Here is a 20,769-nt window from a genome sequence, read left to right as displayed (position 1 = left end):
TTATTTAACGTAAGGTTATCAGATTAAATTGATATTTGAAACTGTTTCACAGACAAGAAAACCCTCATAGCAACACGACTTGTTTAAAGATGGCGGCTGCTGGATGAGCAGGTGCGCAGTCCGCAGATCTAGTCCGTGAGGTTTGGGCAGTACATTGCTGATATGGCTATAGCCTCGTTTTTCTGTTATTTCAAATACTTTCTTTATGTTTGAGCAGCAAAGAAAAAGTCAGGATAAAGAAACAAACGTAATTGTAATTAAACTGTCATTAGACACAAACATTATAACCATAAATGGGGACAGTATCCAATTTTGTCAAAAGGAACTTGTTTGTTTAAACCAAGGATAAATTTGCTTATGGTTAAATAGGATTTCTTTCTTTTGTTTCTACTTGATGCTGTTTGACTTGCATTCTAGATAAAAATGTTGCTGTGTGCCCTAAACAAGTTATTATCCATAAAATTGTATCCCAGTTTCATCTAATTTCAGAATTTCCAAGTCAGAACATATTCCTTTGTTTTTCTGATTTGCAAAAGATAGAGCTAATTTTTTGTTGTTTACTTTTGGCATTGGTTAACAGATCCATAATGCATGTTGTTTTATATGTGTTTTTTTCTATTACTGCTGTCAAACTACCGTCAGTATTTCGCATCCCAACACTAACAATGTTACTTTTTGTATAAACCAAATGTTACTTCTTTGTCAAAATATAAGTGAGATACATAGAGGCTCATTTGTTTGATGGTTACAGATACACAGCAGATAGTGTGAAAGAAATCATTTTCCTTATCCTGATTCATGCTTATTACGCTTGCCTCCTTCTTCTATCCAAACATGGTGGAACATTTGAATCCTGTGAAGTTCCCTTCTTTAAAGTGGACGTAAAATTATTACTCACCCAACAAGTAACGCCCCCTTGAGCACCTGCATTTGGCACACAAATCAGTCACTTAACATGCCATGCTCTTCACTCTCCCCTTATTCACCCTAGAGGAAGGACATTCAGGGCACCAGGGTATTGATACGGCACATATCCTTTACTAGTTTCAGTCTTATTATCAACTACATTGCAGATGTATTCGTTTTTTGATCCTCATATTTACATCATGCAACAAAATTACTACCAAAGTGTACATAATTTATTTGCCTTTTTAACTTGTACGCATCGCTGTATGTCATAGCATTTGATGAAAACTTGTATGTGTTGCAAATATCAGTTGTCGGCGGTTGACCCACATTTATATTGTTCTTCTTGCACTCTTTCAGGTCACGTTGTATCCTTTGTCAAAATTTAACTATTCAACAGTTCAATAATTATATATTAGCTGTTCTTAGGCATGCAAAGGATTATAATAGAAGACCAAACCAAGTCATGTCTGGTAAAAATACTAATAAAATTAATAATAATACATCAAACATCTCAAAGCTACTCACCTATATCCAAGTTTTACAGGGTACAGAGGGCCAATGAAAACAAGTTTTTCACTTTCAAAGGCAGAAGAGGTTCTTTCGTCAAACTACAGGGAATAACAGGACCATTTCTGGATGGGGCCGTTCCCCTAGAGGTGCCAAGGGTTCCAAGCGCTAAAAGTCAGGTTTGGTGCAATTGGCACCTTCCACCCCTAGCCGTTCCCGTAGAACTGTCGACAGTGGGTGGACGTCTCCAACAGTACTGGGACAACTGGGGGATACTACAGGACAGCTACGTATCTCAAGTTCTGTGCAGAGTATACAAGACAGAGTTAAGAGCCACTCCACCACTGATAAGTGAGCCGATGGTGTTCAACTATACCATCAGATGGAAAAACTGGATTACGCCATCACTACTCTATGTGCGAAATATGAAGTCCAGGAGTTGGATCAAACTCACCTCTCACCAGGCTGTTATTCCCCAATTTTCCTGGTTCCCAAGAAAAACTCCAGAGAAAAGTTTCGCCTCATATACAGTATGAAGAAATTCAACATGGAGTATTTACTGAAGCCTGCAAAGTTTAAGATGATTCAAATCTTCCTCAGCTCCAACGACTGGTACGTCCGGCAGATTACCTCGCAAGCATAGACCTTCAAGGTGCATACCTGCATATACCGATACACCAAGAATCACGAAAATATCTACGATTCCTGTTTAAGGGGCATCACTTCCAGTGGAGCGTCCTACCATTTGGAATATTGTCAGCTCCCTGGTTATTTACTCAAGTGACCAAACCTATCATACAGTATGTACATCAACAAGGTCTACACAGTGCTTTCTACCTAGACAACGGGATGCAAATGCGTAAAAATCCCAGCCAACTGAGATTGCATCTAGATTTCACCATTCGTCTACTAACGAAGTAGGACTGGCTTGTAAATCTACTCAAGTCGGAGGTTGAACCATCACATTACCTTCAGCCTCTCGAAAGTTGTCAAGACAACAGCAGGATCTACACATCAATCTCCTTGAGATGAAAGCAGTGATCAGTGCAATAATACATTTGGCAAGTCGTCTCAGCAAACACTAACCTCAGAGTTCACACAGACAACTCCACGGTACCATTCTATATAAACAAACAAGGTCACCAAGTCTGCTACAACTCACATTTCACCTGTACAGCTTCATCGACATGTTGAACATGTTTGTGAAAGACATTTGTGTCGCAGTACCACAAGCCTGGGCAAGTGACGCTCTCAGCATATCGTGGGAGGGACTAAACACATTTCCACCTCTAGTACTAATGCCTCAAGTATTATAGAAAATCAAGTTGACAAGGTTCCTGCAACTGATTTTGGTTGGCAAGGGTGTGGTTTTCCGACCTCCTACAAGACCTTGGAAATCCTGCCTTAAAACTACGAGAATGGCTGAATCTGCTAATTCATCCACACACCAAGCAAGCACACGGAAACCTGTATTCCACCAGGGCAGCAAAGGCTGTCACTTTCACCCTACACACATCTACTTGGACACTTTACATTGATAAGTGGAAGGAATTTGAGACATATGCAAGGCGGAAAGGATATACTGCATGTTGTATCAGGATGTAGGGCCGTAATTAGCCGTAATTACCACTAACGAGCCGTTGTGAGCGGAGCCATGTTTTATTGCCGTACTCAGTCAAGACAACCACAGTTGTCGGCCCTTGGTGACATTGCAGACCGCTAATAATAGATACCACTACATCTCCCTTTGGGATGGAAATGATGCTCACTCATTAACTTAAACGAAAAACCAAACTTGGGAATGAGAAGGTAAATTATATAATTACCATTACCATTAGAGTCCAAAGCAGAGATGATAAAACTTACTATTAACTTTAAACTATAACGTTCATTAACACTTTAAATTCAACACTGGATCAATAGTGTCCATCACTGGTACTGGTCATCAAATCTGACAGGTGGTTTGGATGGCCTTCCAGATCGTGTGTGGTACACACCAGTAGGCGCTGGAGCTGGTGCGCTGGTCTCTGGAGTGCTGGACATCTCAGACTTCACCACCTCCTGTTTAGGAAGGAAGTTCAAATCTTTCCTGTTGCGACGGTACATTCCTGAGTCTGTCTGCACCGTGTAGGAACGAGGTGACAGTTTGTCGACTACAGTCCCTTTCTCACCTCTGTCCTTCATCCATGTCTCATCTCCCCTACATAGTGGTCGGAGGGGTAGTGCTGCATGGCGTCTGTTGAAGTGTAGTCTGCTATCTTCACGGCGGGATGATTCGTGGTCCATGACCTTCTTTTCATCAGGCGGGCTACACATGAGTTTCTGTGGTAGGATGGGCAGCTTCGTCCGGAGACGTCTGGACATGAGTAACTCAGCAGGACTGTATCCACAACTTAAGGGTGTTGATCGATAGCTCAGGAGTGTAGCATACGGATCGTCTGCTGATTTCAAGAGAGTTTTGATCGTTCTCACTGCACGCTCTGCTTCCCCGTTTCCAGATGCATGACCTGGGCTGCTTGTGACGTGACAAAATCCATATTCGTTACTGAACTCTGCAAACTCCAATGAAGAATACTGAGGACCATTGTCCGATACAAGTATTTCAGGAACCCCATGTCGGGCAAACATACTTTTCAAATGATTGATCACCACTTTCGATGATGTGCTGTTGAGTTTCGCAATTTCGATGAAACGAGAGTAGTAGTCCACAACTAGCACATAAGGTTGTTTGTTGAGTTCAAACAAGTCTGAAGCAACCTTCATCCATGGGCGTTCTGGCATTTCTGATGGCAGCAGAGGTTCAGGGTGATTGTCAAACTTCTTAACGCATACATGACACTTAGAGACAAATTCACCGATTTGCTTGCTCAGGTTCGGCCACCATACACATTGCTTGGCTCTTTCTCGTGTCTTCGTGATGCCCTGATGTCCTTCATGGAGTGCTTCCAGAATTCCGGGGCGCATCGTTTCCGGTATGAGAATTCTCCCACCACAGAGAATTAGATCATTGCAGACAGTGATATCTGCCTTGTAAGGCCAATAGTGTGACACAATGCCTTTAAGTTGATGTCGTTCCGGCCAGCCCTCCATGCAGTATTGAAGAATCTGTCTACAGATGTCGTCTTCATGTTGGTGACGTCGTATGTCATCCAATTTCTTGTCTGAGGCGGGAAAACTGATTGCGTTCACGAAGGCCTCTACCTCCTCCTCCAGGTCAGAACGTGATGAACCTTTCTCTGGAGCACGAGACAGTGTATCTGCAGTGTAGAGTTCACGACCTGGCACGTGGTTGATTGTGTATGCAAACCTCATCAACCTCATCCTAAAGCGTTGAACTCTAGGAGGCAAAGTATCAAGATCCTTCAGACCTAGAAGTGGAACTAGGGGTTTGTGGTCAGTCTCCAGTGTGAACTGAAGACCAATGAGGTAGTCCTGGAATCTCTCGCAAGCCCATGTGAGAGCCAGTGCTTCCTTTTCAATCTGCGCGTATCTAGTTTCTGTGTCAGAGAGAGAACGAGACGCATAGGCAACAGGTTTCCAGTCTCTAGAGTGGCGTTGACACAAGACTGCTCCTAGCCCGTATGATGAGGCATCAGCTGTTACTTTCGTTGGTAGGTTGGGGTTGAATATAGCGAGAACTGCCCTGCTGCTGACAGCTGATTTGATCTTTGAGAATGCCTCTCTTTGCTGCTCACCCCAGTACCAGGAGTTCTTCTTACTGAGGAGGTCCCTGAGTGGCTTGGTCAACTCTGCAAGGTTTGTGATAAACTTGCCCAACTGGTTAACCACCTTCGAAATAACTCCCAGTGACTCCAGTTTCTCAAGCTGTTCTTTAACCTTAGGCAGCAGAGGTATGGGTACCCGTTTCGGTGTAGTGACAGCATACGGTTGAGCATCAGTCTTCAACTTGATGTCATATTCACCATCCATTTCACCTAGACCCACAAACAGACCTGGGAACTCTGAAACCATATCCTCCTTTGTGACTGCTGAACAGAACTGGAGTAATCCGAGGTCCTCACTGGCATCACAGCTCAGAAGTGAGTGACTACTTTCTGTCAAAACATAAAATGTTTCTTTCACAGTTCTCTCTTTCCACTTCACAGTAGCATGAAAGCACCCGACTACTTTCAGCTGGTTCTGAATTCCTCTCAGAATTCGTTTGGGACTCTGAAGTTGTCTACCTGGGAACACTTTGTCGAAAATGTCCTGAGATATTAAGCTAACATCTGCCCCTGTATCAGCTTTGAGAGTGATAGTTTTGCCATCAACTTGCAAGTTGAAGTAACGACGACTTCTCTGTTTTGGAGTATCACTGCTGATAGAGCCAAGAAATACTGTTTCTTGTGAATCGTCTTGCCCACAGTCATAGTCATCCTCATATCCATCCTCATCTATAGCTCGCACATATCCTTTCTGAGACTGGCATACACTTGCGTAGTGTCCTCGTTTCTTGCAACTGTTGCACGAAACATGTCTAGCTGGACAAAACTTCCTGTCATGTTTTTCCTTACCACAATATGGACAATTTTCCCTTTGAAGTTTTTGATTTTGTGCTTGAGGTTTACTTCTACTCGGCAATTTTGGTTTGGTATGACTTTGTTTTCTAGCAGATGGTGTTTTTCTCTTGACATATCCAACACTTGCAGCTTTATCATCCTGGAGGCTTTTTACTTGACTTTCTGTAGCTTCAGCTGTTCTACATATGTTTAATGCCATTTCAAGAGTGAGATTTTGCTCTCTCAATAGTCTTGATCTAGTTTCTTCACTCTGAATTCCAATTACAATTCTATCCCTAACTAGTGAGTCTCTCAGATCTCCAAATTCACAGCTGGCACTTTTATTTCGAATGTCAGTATAGAAAGAGTCAAACTTTTCTCCACTTTGTTGATTTCTGGTTCCAAATACATACCTTTCAAATGTCACATTCTTTCTAGGATTACAATATTGTTCAAATTTTTCCATCAATACCTCACATTTTCCCCTATCATCTTCGTTTGCAAACTCAAACGTGTTATAAACCTGTCTAGCGTCCTTGCCGATCACATGCAGAAATGTAGAAGCAATAACGTTTGCATCTTTGTTTTCGAGTCCGCTTGCAATTTTGTAAAGTTCAAATTCCTGTTTCCATATCTTGAAATTCTCTGAAATATTGCCAATTAATTCCAGTGGAGGCGGTGGCTTCAAGTTATTCATGATGAACACTGAACATTCGCCGATACGAGTTTATCACTATAGGACCGTGCGTCAGGACGATTTTTCTTCAACGGCGAGAACGTGTGTGCAGAGAGCGCGGCAACTTATAATCTGTGCAAGAGGACGATAGTCAGCACGATTTCACGCTACACACAGTTACAGCTTTGTCAATGAGTGACGACCGATCAAAAAGTTCAAAATTTGAGTTTGATTGAGAGTCCATAAGTTGTCTCACCAGATCCCAGTTCTGACACCATGTTGTATCAGGATGTAGGGCCGTAATTAGCCGTAATTACCACTAACGAGCCGTTGTGAGCGGAGCCATGTTTTATTGCCGTACTCAGTCAAGACAACCACAGTTGTCGGCCCTTGGTGACATTGCAGACCGCTAATAATAGATACCACTACACTGCAGGTAAAGCATCTCATCCTCAAGTGGCTGACTACTTGTGTCATATGAGACGCACAGGACACCTGAAAGGGTCAACGTTATCAATGTACCTAGAGGCATTCAGTACAGTCATCACTATGGAGACAGGCATAAAGTTGACTAAAGTTCCAGATATACTGGCATTACTATGTTCTTTTAAATTGGAACAACAAAAGAAATTCAAGGCTCCCAGATGGGATCTCAACATATTACTACAACATCTTAGAAGCAATGCTTATCAATATCAGCCTCTAAAATGGAAATGAATACACTATTTTGGTTGCTTTAGCAACAGCCGCCCTGATGTCAGAAATACATGCGCTGGGCTATGCATCTAGTACTCAAATGAGATTTTATTGCTTAAATCAGTTGCCAGGACAACCTCACAGACAATTTCATATCCCAGCACTATCTACAATACTTGATTCAAACGACATGCCAGATTTGCTCTTGTGTCCCACCAAAGCATTGAAAATCTACCTGCAAGGGACTAAAACAAGGAGACAGTAATTCAAGCACCCATTTATCCCGATATCAACTGAAACACCCACAGAAGTTTCAAAGAATACTATATCAGTATGGATGACAACCGTTATTTGACAAGCATATGAAGCAGCCAACCCACATGAAGAACAAACCTAGGTAGTCTCAAACTTGCTTTACATGAGAATACAGTGTTTGCCAACCATTAGATCAGAGATATCACCACCAAAGATGTCGCTGGCAGTCACCAATTTGGTCCATTAGTTGTAGTACAACAACCAATGGTTCCTAAAAGGTACTGAGAAAATCTCACCCTTTTTTATCACGTGACTTGTTGATGTCGGATTAAAATGGTTAAGAGTCCAGGTACACATCTCAGAACAGGCTAGCATGAGTGATTATCTCACTGTACTTGTATGCTATACTTGTACCTGAAGAAGGGATTGCATCTTCACTTGACACATGCATCAATCAATGAAGTTGCTATAAGATAACTAGTAGGACACAAGTATATCTAAAAACCACAGGAAGATGTCAGAAATAAAGTTTTGGATAAAGTTTTTGACAGTAGTGGTCCCCCTCAAGATACAAGAACAAAAGTTGAAAGTCTGCAAATCTATAGTGCCAAGTTCCCATGGGGGGTTACAGGATGTAAAATACATGACAACCAGAGAATCCAGGATGTGGCATGACCCACCACTGATTCCGTTGAATTCTATCAAGCATACTAAGCATGAGTTGGGATAAGGAATAATATGTAATTTTCTGATTAAAATTGATATTTAATACTTATCCTGACTCATGAGCACTTCCCTCCCGTCCTTTCCTCTCATGACACTCTTGATTTCCCTGCAAATCCAGGTGCCGGGTAAGTATTAGGAGAGCGTAAAGAGCATGGCATGTCATGCAACCGATTTGCTCACAAAAAGCACAGGCTCAAGGGAGGTTACTCGTTGGGTGAATACTGATGTTACGTCCGCTTTCTAGAAGGGAACTTCAAGGGATTCAAGTGTTCCATTATGTTCAGATAGAAGGAGACAAGCATAGTAAGTATGAATCAGAATAAGTATAAAATATTAATTTTAATCAGAGAATTACATTTATCTCCAGTATTTTGTAACTGAATAAATTTGTTTTTAAAGATTTCATTTAGTTGCTGCTAAATGTAGTATGCTTTGATTTTATCATTTGCAATTGTGTAAAGAAATAGTCTGTCAGTCAGGTAAAGGAAGTTTGTATTTTTTTGTAATGCTGTAGACCCAAGTTCGATTCCCTACATGGGCACAATATGTGATTCCCATTTCTGATGCCCCTGGCATGATATTCATGGACTACTGCTAAAATCGCTGTAAAAACCAACTTTCTCACTCATTCACTCTACTTTTTTTCAGTTCTTCATGTAGCATTCACTTTTAGAAATCCATGAAACCTCTATGACAAGATGAAGAAAACCACAGGAGGAGCACCCATATCAGTAAGCTTGTGTTTGATCACTGACATGTGTATAACTAGGGGCTGTAGGTGAATTCATAAACCAGACTGTTTTGTAGACGTGGAAAGATGGTGGATTGAGTGGTGAATTTGTAGATGATAGTAAAATGGGAAAAATAGAGCATCATTGAAGATGAAAATCAATATCATGATTCCAGTGTAAATGAAAAGTGTTTGAGTTTTTTGAAATAAAAAATATGTTTGGTCAGTATGATCAGTGATGAAAAAAACACATCATTTATCAACATTCAACTACCCAGACTTGCACTGAAGTAGCAGTGTAGAAGAAGGTTGAGGTGGGTCACCGACAAAGTAATTAACTAAACATTTCAGTATATTCACACTATTTTACTGTCAAAACAAATCACAACTTCCTAATTATTATTCACAACAACTCAGTGCAACCTGTTTTCAGTGAGCAGACTAATTTATTTTAATCCACCGACAAACTAAAGCTTTCATTATTCTCTTGTGGGAAGATTATGATGAGTTTTATGACTAATAGTCTTGTTATACACATTCCAAGTGGTTATCAAATACACATCTGTGAAATCACTGTCTACAAACCAGACTGGACTACAAATCCACATCTATGAAATGGTTCAGCCTACAAAAACACTGTCTTCCCAACTAGGTTGTTGTTCTGAAGAGAATGTCAGTTACATTAGCTCATGATTTTGATATGTTAAAAACAATAGCCAAAACACACCTTTTCAAGAAACATGAACATCGCATAAAAACGCAACCATCACGTCTCGTGCATTTTGAGTTTTTTGCATGTGCAGGGTCGGGTAGATGCGCTTTGGACGGCAAGCGATAGGGTCGAAAAAATAGAGTGTTCGTCTGCACTGTTGTGAATTAAGACAAATAGTTGCCATATTCGGGCATTGTTCATAGTTCGAATTCAGATAACTTATCTAGTCAACTTAGTTTGGTGGACTGTCATAAAAGGTGTCAATATTTAGTTTGGTGGACGGAGTGGAAAAAGGTGTCATATTTAGTTTGGTGGTCGGAGTGGCAATATCATTGTTTGGTTACCGTTTAGTTGAGCACATTTCTTTTTTTTTCTTCATATTTATTACTTACAAAATTTGTTTAACAATTCCACTGCGCAACAAATTTTGGTAGCAGAGCGTGGTTACTGCTCTGTATTTCGGAGCTGAGTTTGTTTATTCAGGTAAGTTGTTAGGTATTCTTTTCTTGCATAGATAGTGTTGTTTTTCAATATTTTGTTTTGAAAATCATGGCTAAACCAGAGGCCGATAGTAAGAGTGCTATCCTCACGTTACAAATAATTAAACTTAAACGTGAAAAGACCAGTTCGAAAACAGCACTCACAAAAGCTAAAAATCAGTTGTTAGCTTTAGTTGAACAAGAACTACCATCAAGACAGGCAATAAGAGATTACATTGACAAGGTCGCATCACTACAAAGCAAGACTGTTGGTGTTATTGTAAGCTTAGCTGAAGCTTACCAAGAAAGTGATGATCTAGAAAAGTTTGACAAAACCATTAAAGAGATTGAACCAATTGAAGAAGAAAGTGAAACTGCCGTAAACAAGGCTTTAGTATACTTGAACAACACTGCTAGTACATCAGCAGGTAGTCTGAGAGAGGGTATGAGTAGGTTGTTTTGCAAGGATCATGATTCGGTTCAAGAAGTTAAGTCGGATGATCAGGTTTCAAAGCATGGTGATTATGTAAAGCCAACAGAAACCGTAGCTCCTGGTACACTAAAGGTTGTGACAGATAAATCTGAAAATACTGAAATTGGGCGAGACATGTGGAAACAACTGAAAAGAGTTTCAATTCCTATATTCTCGGGTAAAGTTCAAGAATATGAAAGCTGGAGAGCAGCATTTATGGCATGTGTGGACAAAGCCCCTGCAACAGGTGAATACAAGTTGCTCCAATTGAAACAATATTTGTCAGGAGAAGCCCTAGCATTGGTCAATAGATTAGGACACAGTGCTTACGCTTATGACATAGCGTTAGAAAAACTTGATAGGCGATATGGCGGTAAGCGAAGGGAGATAGCTCTAAAAATGGAAGAAATTTCCAATTTCAAACCTGTTAGGAAAGGAAATGCAAAGGATTTGGAACGATTTGCCGACTTGTTGGATGTCATGGTTGTAAGCCTACGAGACAACGATAAGATAGAGGAGTTGGGAGACGGCTGTCTGCTCTCTGTATTAAAGACAAAACTAACAGAATCAATGTTAGTTCACTTTCAGAGATGGGTGTTCGAATCACAAAGACAAGAGTCAGTGGAAACTCTGCGAGAATGGGTAGTCAGGGAATCTGAATTTCAGACAATAGCATCAGAGGTTAAATATGGTGTTTCTGAAAAATCAAGGAGCGGACAATCCTGTTCACGTACACACAAAGGTGTTTACTTTGGAACAAAAAACGAGAAAACCCTCCAGTGTAATGTATGTCAAAGGCAAAACCATACAACTTCACAGTGTCGTAAACTGAAAGCTCTTGATGTTGTCAACAGATGGGAAACGGTAAAACGCCTGCAACTGTGTTTTCGATGTTTAGACAAAGGCCATGTTGGGAAACATTGTCAACAGTGGGAAAAATGTAATGTTGATGGGTGTGAGGCAACGCATAATCGTTTACTTCATAGCAACAAAAAAACGTTACAAGTTGATGTTAACCAAACATCAGGTAGTACAGAGCAATTTTCATCTGTTACAATGTCAGCTATCAAAAACCAAGTTAAGACCTATGCACTTAGGACTGTACCGGTTGTCTTAAAGAATGGCACTTCTGAAATAAAGGTCAATGCTCTGTTGGATGACGCCAGTACTCAAACTTACATTAATGAGGACATTGCTAGTCAACTAGGTCTTCAAGGTAGATATCAGCAGATCTCTGTTAGCGTTTTGAATAGCAAAACTGAGACGTTTAGTAGTCGGTGTGTTCACTTTGACCTTGAAAGTGTTGATGGATCAGTAAAAATGACAATGAAGGCGTTGACGACAACTAAAGTGACAGGATCATTACCTGCTGTGAACTGGCAAAAGATCAGTGAAAACTGGAAACATTTGGAAGATGTTGATTTTCCTAAACCAGCTTCACCACCAGTAATAGACATCCTCATAGGAATGGATTATATTGAGTTGCACAGTTCTCAAAAAGAACTGTATGGACTACCTGGGGAACCAGGTGCAAGGCTCACACCTTTAGGTTGGACATGTGTTGGGATTGTTCCAAAAGGATATGCATCCCAGAACCAGACGTCACATGTATGCTATGTTCAGCATGCTGATGTTGGGTGTGCAGATGACTGTCTCGATGAACTTGTTCAGAGGTTTTGGGAAACAGAAGAAGTTGCTGCTGCAACACCCAAGTTAAGCCCTGAAGATGAGGATGCAATTCAAGCTGTTAAAACATCCCTTAGCTACACAAATGAGCGATACAAAGTAGGCATTCCCTGGAAATTGGATCCTGAAATCTTGCCCGACAATTATGAGATGGCATTGAAACGTTTGAAAGATACAGAGAAAAAATTGTCAAAAAATGATACAATTTTAGAAGCATATGAAAACGTCATAGCTAAATACCTTGAAAAGAATTATATCAGAAAAGTTCCAGAGGAGGAAATCAGTAAATCCAAATGGTACTTACCTCATTTTCCTGTGGTGAATATGGATAGAGCAACAACAAAAGTCAGGCTGGTGTTTGACGCATCTGCAAAATGTAGTGGCATTTCCCTGAATGATGTTATTCACCAGGGTCCCAAGATGCAAAATGACCTGTTTGAAATACTGTTGAGATTTAGAAGATATCCAGTTGGACTTATCTGTGACGTAGAGGAGATGTATTTACAAATTGAGATTGCAGAGTGTGACCGTCCATACTTCAGGTTTCTTTGGCGATCAAATGATGAGGACAAACCTCCTGATGTTTATGAATTCTCTAGAGTAGTGTTTGGGATAAATTGCTCACCTTTCCTGGCTCAGTACATCACACAGGAACATGCCAAATTACATGAAACAGATTTGACTATGGCATCTACAACAGTTGTTAAATCAACTTACATGGATGACAGTATAGATTCTGTTCAAACTGACACTGATGCACTAGAGCTTTACAACCAGCTTATGAATCTTTGGGAAATAGCAGGTATGCATGCCAGAAAATGGCTATCAAATTCAAAGAATGTTTTAAATGAAATTCCGGTGGAAGACAGGTTGAAGGAAGTGAGCATATTGACAGATGACTTGCCATCGGTCAAAACCTTAGGACTTGTCTGGTGTGCTGAAACTGACGAATTTAACTTTGGTTGTAGTTCAAACAAGAAAATGCTGACAGTGACAAAGAGATCCTTTCTTAGAGAAATTGCCAAAGTTTTTGATCCGTTAGGATTAATAGCACCATTTGTAGTGAGAGCAAAAGTCTTACTCCAGCAAATGTGGCTTGCTGGACTCGGATGGGATGATAAAATGAATCCTCATCTTGAAGCAAAAACATGGAAGTGGTACAATGAAGTGCTGCTGCTTTCTTCACTCAGATTTCCGAGAGAGATAGGATTAAATCAAGCTACAAGTGACCAGCAGTTGCATGTATTCGTAGACGCTTCTCAAGAAGCATTTGGTGCAGTCATCTATTGTGTAAGTAATCTCTCCAGTCAAGGCAGGTCTAGCACTCTAGTAGCTTCCAAAAGTAGAGTTGCTCCATTAAAAGCAATGAGCATTCCTAGGTTGGAACTGCTTGCAGCTGTTCTTGGTGTACGACTGACACTGATTGTCACAGAGGCTCTAGCTGTTTCTCCAAAATCAGTGAAGTTTTGGTCAGACAGTGAAAATGTCTTATGTTGGATTAAAAATCAAAGCAGAAACCTTAAGCCTTTTGTTGCAAACAGAGTTGGGTTCATACAGGACAATACACAACCAAGTCAGTGGAAGTATGTACCAACCAGCCAGAATGCTGCTGACATTCTCACAAGAGGAGCACATGTTGAAGCATTAAATAAGAAGGAATGGCTTCAAGGTCCAGAGTTTATAAAACAAGATGAGAAGGAGTGGCCAAATCAAAGGAACTTGAAAATCAATGAACAGTTAGAAAGACGCAAAGGATGTCAGTCAGATTTTACAATGGTAACAGGTAAAGCTGCTACAGTGACGACCTGGTGCTTAGACCCATCAAGATATTCACACTGGAAGAGATTGTGCAGAGTTACTGCCTGGGTACTTCGGTTTGTTCACAATGTTTCTTCTGGAGGAACTAGAAAATCTGGCGAGCTTGAAGCCGATGAGATACAGGATGCTGAAACACTAATTCTTCTGAACGCTCAGAAAGAAGCATTTACTGAAGAATACTCAGCTTTGACAAAAGGAAAACAACTTCCTAACTCGAGTAAACTATTGAGTTTACATCCATTTTTAGACGATTCTGGACTGATCAGATCAGGTGGAAGACTCAGATATGCCGAGGACCTTTCCTATGAGTCACGTTTTCCAGTCATACTTCCTAGAGGTCACTGGGTAACAAAGTTGATTGTGAAACAGTTCCATGAGGATTGTTGTCATATGGGAACCAACTACACATTGGCTGCATTGTCAAGTAGGTTTTGGATTATAGCAGCTCGTGAAGAGATTCGTAGTTGGGAACATCAGTGTGCTTGGTGTAGACGTCAGAAAACCAAGCCTGCTACACAGATAATGGCAGATTTGCCAAGCGTCAGGGTTAAATGTTCGATGAGACCTTTTGCTCAGACAGGAGTAGACTTTGCTGGTCCATTTCTAACAAAACAAGGTAGAGGGAAAAGTAGACAGAAACGGTATCTGTGTTTATTCACGTGTCTATCAACTCGAGCGGTACACCTGGAGATGGCTTACGGTTTAGACACGGACTCCTTCCTGAACGCTTTCTCTCGTATGGCACATAGAAGAGGAATGCCAAATGAAGTCATATCTGATAACGGTACTAACTTTGTGGGAGCCGTAAAGGAACTGAGGCAGCTCATTTCTAATCTCGATGGAGATGATCTAAAAGCATCGTTAGCAAGCAAAAAGGTCTTGTGGAAGTTTAATCCACCACATGCTCCACATTTTGGTGGAATCTTCGAATCTTTGATTAAATCAGCAAAAAGGGCAATTTATGCTGTTCTCAAGTCTGGAGAAGTAACAGATGAAGAACTGATGACCACCTTTGTTGGTGTTGAGGCGTTGTTGAATTCTCGACCACTAACATATCAGAGCGCACATCCAAATGATATGTTGCCCATAACACCAAATCATTTCCTACATGGGCAATGTGGCGGTCCTTTTGCACCTGAGGCTGATCAACGAGACTTTAATCCTCATAAACGGTGGAGGCGTGTGCAGGAATTACTGAGGCATATATGGAAAAGATGGTTGAAAGAGTGGTTACCCACTCTCAATGTTCGCAAGAAATGGCAGGCAACAAGTAAGGACTTAAGCACAAATGACGTTGTCATTATTGTTAGTCCTGATTCTCCAAGAGGAAGTTGGCCGCTTGGTAAAATTGTCAAGATATATCCAAGCAGAGATGGACATGTCAGAGTAGTGGATGTTCAAGTGGGGAAGTCGGTGTTGACTAGACCTGTTACTAAGCTTTGTCCACTGGAGTGGAATCCAGAATAGGTCACCCACGTGTACACTTCAACTTCAGTAGTTCTACACATTTAGCTCAGATGTATATAGACGTCTTTCTGAAAGACCAGGGTCTTGTCAGCGGGGGGTGGTATGTTCTGAAGAGAATGTCAGTTACATTAGCTCATGATTTTGATATGTTAAAAACAATAGCCAAAACACACCTTTTCAAGAAACATGAACATCGCATAAAAACGCAACCATCACGTCTCGTGCATTTTGAGTTTTTTGCATGTGCAGGGTCGGGTAGATGCGCTTTGGACGGCAAGCGATAGGGTCGAAAAAATAGAGTGTTCGTCTGCACTGTTGTGAATTAAGACAAATAGTTGCCATATTCGGGCATTGTTCATAGTTCGAATTCAGATAACTTATCTAGTCAACTTAGTTTGGTGGACTGTCATAAAAGGTGTCAATATTTAGTTTGGTGGACGGAGTGGAAAAAGGTGTCATATTTAGTTTGGTGGTCGGAGTGGCAATATCATTGTTTGGTTACCGTTTAGTTGAGCACATTTCTTTTTTTCTTCATATTTATTACTTACAAAATTTGTTTAACAATTCCACTGCGCAACAGTTGTATATATTTTATGTATATTCTTCATCAATACTTCACTGCCCTGTACAACTGTATGACATTTGTTTGACAATTCCAGAAGTATAAACCACATTTCATTGGTACTAAGTGTATCACAGTTGGTCCTGCTTAAACATGACATTTACTGTCAGAATATGTTCATGAGTGTGGGGGATTTAGTTGCCGCCTCATCTGTCTGTCTATCCGTCCATTCGTCTGTAATCATTTTGTTTCCGGAGTATAAATCAAAAACCCTTTCTACAGTTTTAGACCAAAACTGATAGATATAACAATCTGAACCTATGGTTGTGCCTATTGCTATTTACAGATTTTTGACATTTTTCTTTTATTTGTTTTCCATGGGACATTTTGGTCTTAATCTAATGGCGAGGTGGGCTTCTTTTCCAGAGCATAACTCAAAAAACATTCAATAGTTTTCTACAAAACTTTGGTAGATATATCAGTCAGACCCTAAAGTGGTGCCTTGTCCCATTTACAGGTTTTTGTGATTTCTTATTTTCTTGGTTTTCATGGAAACGTTTCGGACTTGGACTAAAAAGTGAGAGTTGTGTTTCATTTAAAGAGCACAACTTGAAAACTTCATAATATTTGTCAGCAAAAAAAGGCAGATATGTGTGGCAGACCCTAGAGTGGGTCTTTTGCTTTTTATAGGTTTTTGTGGTTGATCATTTTCTGGGTTTCCATGGAAACGATTCTGATTTTGTCACAAAATGGAGTGGTGGGCTTCATTTCAGGAGGACAACTTGAAAACTTCTTAATATCTTTCAGCAAAACTTTACAGATCTGTGACCTAGACTCCAAAATGGTGCCTTTTGCTATGTACAAATTTTGGGCATTTCTATTTTTCCTGGTTTCCATGGAAACAATTTGGACTTAGTCTCAAAAGTGGGGGATGGGCTTCGTTTCTGGAGCACAGCTTGGAAACCATTTCATATTTTTCAACAGATCTTTGCAGATATATGAGACAGACCTTGAAGTGGTGCCTTTTGCTGTGTACAGATATATTGCATTTACATTTTTCATGATATCCAAGGAAACAATTCAAACTTACTCTGAAAAAACATCAAGTAACTGTCAGATGATTTGTCCTTTCAAATATGTGGGGACCGGGGGGATACGTCATCCTCTGATGACTCTTGTTATGTTAACTTCTAATTTTGTTACACAAGGTGAATGAATAGTTCACCTGCAGAAAGAAGTAACTTGAAAAAGTGTGTTAACGAAATAAATAAGTTGATATCCTCCTGTCCTCCACAGAATTTAATAGTCTGGGACTAGTCTTCAAGATTCAAGATTCAAGATTTTTATTACAGTATTATAGGCCTCCAGCCCAGAGTACATGTGATTCATACATAAGCATTTTTCCAAAAATACATATCCATCAATAAATAGTCAAGTCGAACATTATCAATAATATATACAATGATAACGAGTGAAGTGCTCATAGTATATGGTTACGCCATCAAGTAATACAGATCAAACCATATTGGCAGTGCAGTATATAGTGATCATAGAAATTGTGATGATAGTGAATGAAGCGCCCATAAACTCCCTTTAAATAATTTTGTCTTTACACACTGCAATAAGCTTGTCTTTTCAGGAGACATTTCATAATATACAAAAATAAATGTTCACACACAGAGCTGTCTCTCATTACTTTCACAAAATTTGTGAAGATTACTACTTATGCTAATGCTTGGCAAAAACTTATTTATTTATGTAAGTAACATAGAATTATAAGGTGAGCTTCATCCTCAACAACATTAAGCATTTTTTCCAAAAATACATATCCATCATTAAACATTCAAGTCAAACATTAACAATAATATATACAATGAAAGCGAGTGGAGTGCTCCTACAGTTTACAGTGATCATTGAGATCTGATGATAGTAAATGAAGCGCTCATAAATTCCCTTTAAATAATTTTGTCTTTACACACTGAGATAGGCTTGTCTTTTCAGGAGACATTTCATGATGTACAAGGATAAATGTTCACACACAGAGCTATCTTTCATTACTTTTACAAATTTGTCAACATTGCAAAGGCTACTTGTGCTAATGCTTGGCAAAAACTTATTTCTCAAATTATTATACAAGTGACATGACTAGTCTTCATGATGCGATAAGGCTGTGATATGATATTTATGTCAATAATATTGCTTCATTCTCATTTGTATCCCGCTGGAGTACTTTTATGTCTAAGCTGCATTTCTGCTGGTAAATCACAACCCTGAATTATTTGTTTTTTAAACTTAGCTGGGGAAAATGCTGCAAAGGAGCTACATATAAGCTTTAGGGCACTGTGAAGATTCATCAGTTTAATGCCAACCAGGAAATCTGCATAAACACTTTCTTGGACAGTGTCTGTTATTATTCATATTATATTACTTCAGTATATTCTGTAAAGTAATGTGTCATATGTATTGCAAGACAGGAGTTGTAAATCAATGTATTGTATCTTGGACATCATGCCCAGAGATTTTATCCCTTGCATCATATCAGATGAAGAATGATGACATATCTCATGTTTGGCATATCTCAGAAATCTAGTGGCTCACCGGCACCTGCTGGGACCAAGAAAAGTGTGGCCACTGGAGGAGGGCGGGGCAAGCAAGCCCCTACCTCTAAGGCAGTGGTACCTAGAGGAAGTCGAGCCATGGCGCCAGTGAAGATGACAAAACAAGATGGCATCCTGGTACCAGAAGGTGAGATTGACATCCTTGTATTCCTGGTCAGTCAGTCCCCAGTTGTCCTGTAGGTTAGATCTTGTTTCTTTCATACTAGGGTGGGGCTGTGGGGTAGCCTAGTGGTTAAAGCATTTGCTCATCACACCGAAGACCCGGGTTCTATTCCCCATATGGGTACAATGTGTGAAGCCCATTTCTGGTGTCACTGAAAAAACTCACTCTCTCATACTAAGAGGACATGAGTGGCTCATTTGTCCAAGGCAGCAGAAGAAGCTGGACTGAGTTATGTCCATCAGGCATGCAAGAATAGAGGTTGTGGATTTGAATCCTGGTTCACTTGGATTAGTTTTGTCTGCGCTATTAAACATCTAACCTATATCACTTCAGGCTTTACTCTCACATCTATCTGTCATACAGCGATACACCATAGCATCCTTTATCAAGTGACATAAATACTTAATAACCATATTTTTCCTTGTCCTGACGCATGTTTATTATGCTTGTCTCCTTCTTCTATCCGAACATAGTGGAACACTTGAATCCCTTGAAGTTCCCTTCTGCAAAGTGGACGTACACCAAGTGAAACCTACACCAAACCTTTTCCTAGAACTCCTTGGCGGGCCTCTACTTTATTTGGCAGAGACATGAGCAAAGTTGCAAGGAATGTTACTTAAGAGTCCCATGAAGTAATGATGATTAAATCTATTGACACATTGGCCAGCGTGATACATCAAACATCTCAACGTTATGTGACAGGGCGATCTTTACCTAAAGGTAATAGGGAGATTCCTTTAAGACATAAGGGCTAATGTTTGGGGATAAAGCTATAAAGACTTCTCGGTTGGGGTTAGCTTAAGGCACTCAGGACAAGGGTCGCCCAAGCATTGGTCCAGAGTGAAAGATAAGCTGATAAGAGAGAGGGATCGAGCGTGAGAGTTTAATACAGAGAGAGTGTGGGTGTGAGCACAGAGAGAGAGGGAGCGAGTGTGAGAGTTTAATACAGAGAGAGTGTGGGTGTGAGCGCAGAGAGAGAGGGGGTGAGTGTGAGAGTTTAATATAGAGAGAGTGTGGGTGTGAGCGCAGAGAGAGAGGGAAGCTAAACTGTGCAGCTGCTCCATGTGTTACTGAAACTCACAGAATACAAAGATGAATTGGATACTCTTTTGTGTGATATGTTGGTACAACCTCCCCAAATTGGGCATATTTACTCACCTATGTACAAGTTTTATGGGGTACAGAAGGTCAAGGAAACGAAATTTTCTACCTGCAATGGCAGAAGAGGTTTGTTGCTCTGCAAGGAATAACAGAACCACCTTGGGACAGGGCTGTTCCCCTAGAGGTGCTAAAGGTTCCAAGTGCTGAAGATCAGGATCGGAGCAGCAAGACAGCTATGTATCTCAAGTTATGTGCAGAGTATACAAGACCACTGATAAGTGAGCCGATGGTGTTCAACTATACAACTGGAAAAACTGGATTACGCCATCACTACTCTATGTGCGAAAAATGAAGTCAAGGAGTTGGATCAAACTCACCTCATGCCAGGATTTTATTCCCCAATTTTCCTAGTTCCCAAGAAAAACTCCAGAGAAAGGTTTCGCCTCATATACAGTATGAAGAAATTCAACATGGAGTATTTACTGAAGCCTGTAAAGTTCAAGATGATACATCTTCCTCAGCTCCGACGACTGGTACGTCCTGCAGATTACCTCGCAAGCATAGACCTTCAAGGTGCATACCTGCACATACTGATACACCAAGAAACATGAAAATATCTACGATTCCTGTTAATGGGGCATCACTTCCAGTGGAGCGTCCTACCGTTTGGAATATTGTCAGCCCCCTGGTTAT

At 40.4% G+C, this 20,769-nt stretch overlaps 2 protein-coding genes across 6 annotated transcripts in view; both read left to right on the top strand.

The window, feature by feature from the left end:
- Positions 1-20,769, top strand: part of LOC137277340 (junction-mediating and -regulatory protein-like) — a 315,191-nt gene that overhangs the window by 173,165 nt on the left and 121,257 nt on the right. The window lies entirely within an intron of this gene.
- Positions 56-20,769, top strand: part of LOC137279163 (protein FAM221B-like) — a 49,359-nt gene continuing 28,645 nt past the window's right edge. Inside the window, exons 1-3 of one of the 5 annotated variants that reach the window (XM_067811646.1) lie at positions 56-140; positions 8,917-8,999; positions 18,777-18,939. In XM_067811646.1, the coding sequence (XP_067667747.1) occupies positions 8,967-8,999; positions 18,777-18,939 (196 nt within the window). In that variant the 5' untranslated portion in view covers positions 56-140; positions 8,917-8,966. Of the gene's footprint in view, positions 248-8,916; positions 9,000-18,776; positions 18,940-20,769 lie in introns of all 5 variants that reach the window. The other 4 variants (XM_067811647.1, XM_067811649.1, XM_067811650.1 and 1 more) reach the window with 4 other exon arrangements.

Source organism: Haliotis asinina, chromosome 3, assembly GCF_037392515.1.
Source record: "Haliotis asinina isolate JCU_RB_2024 chromosome 3, JCU_Hal_asi_v2, whole genome shotgun sequence".
Lineage (NCBI taxonomy): Eukaryota > Metazoa > Mollusca > Gastropoda > Lepetellida > Haliotidae > Haliotis > Haliotis asinina.
Note: the sequence above shows the minus strand (reverse complement) of the source record. Positions and strands in the feature narration are given on the sequence as shown.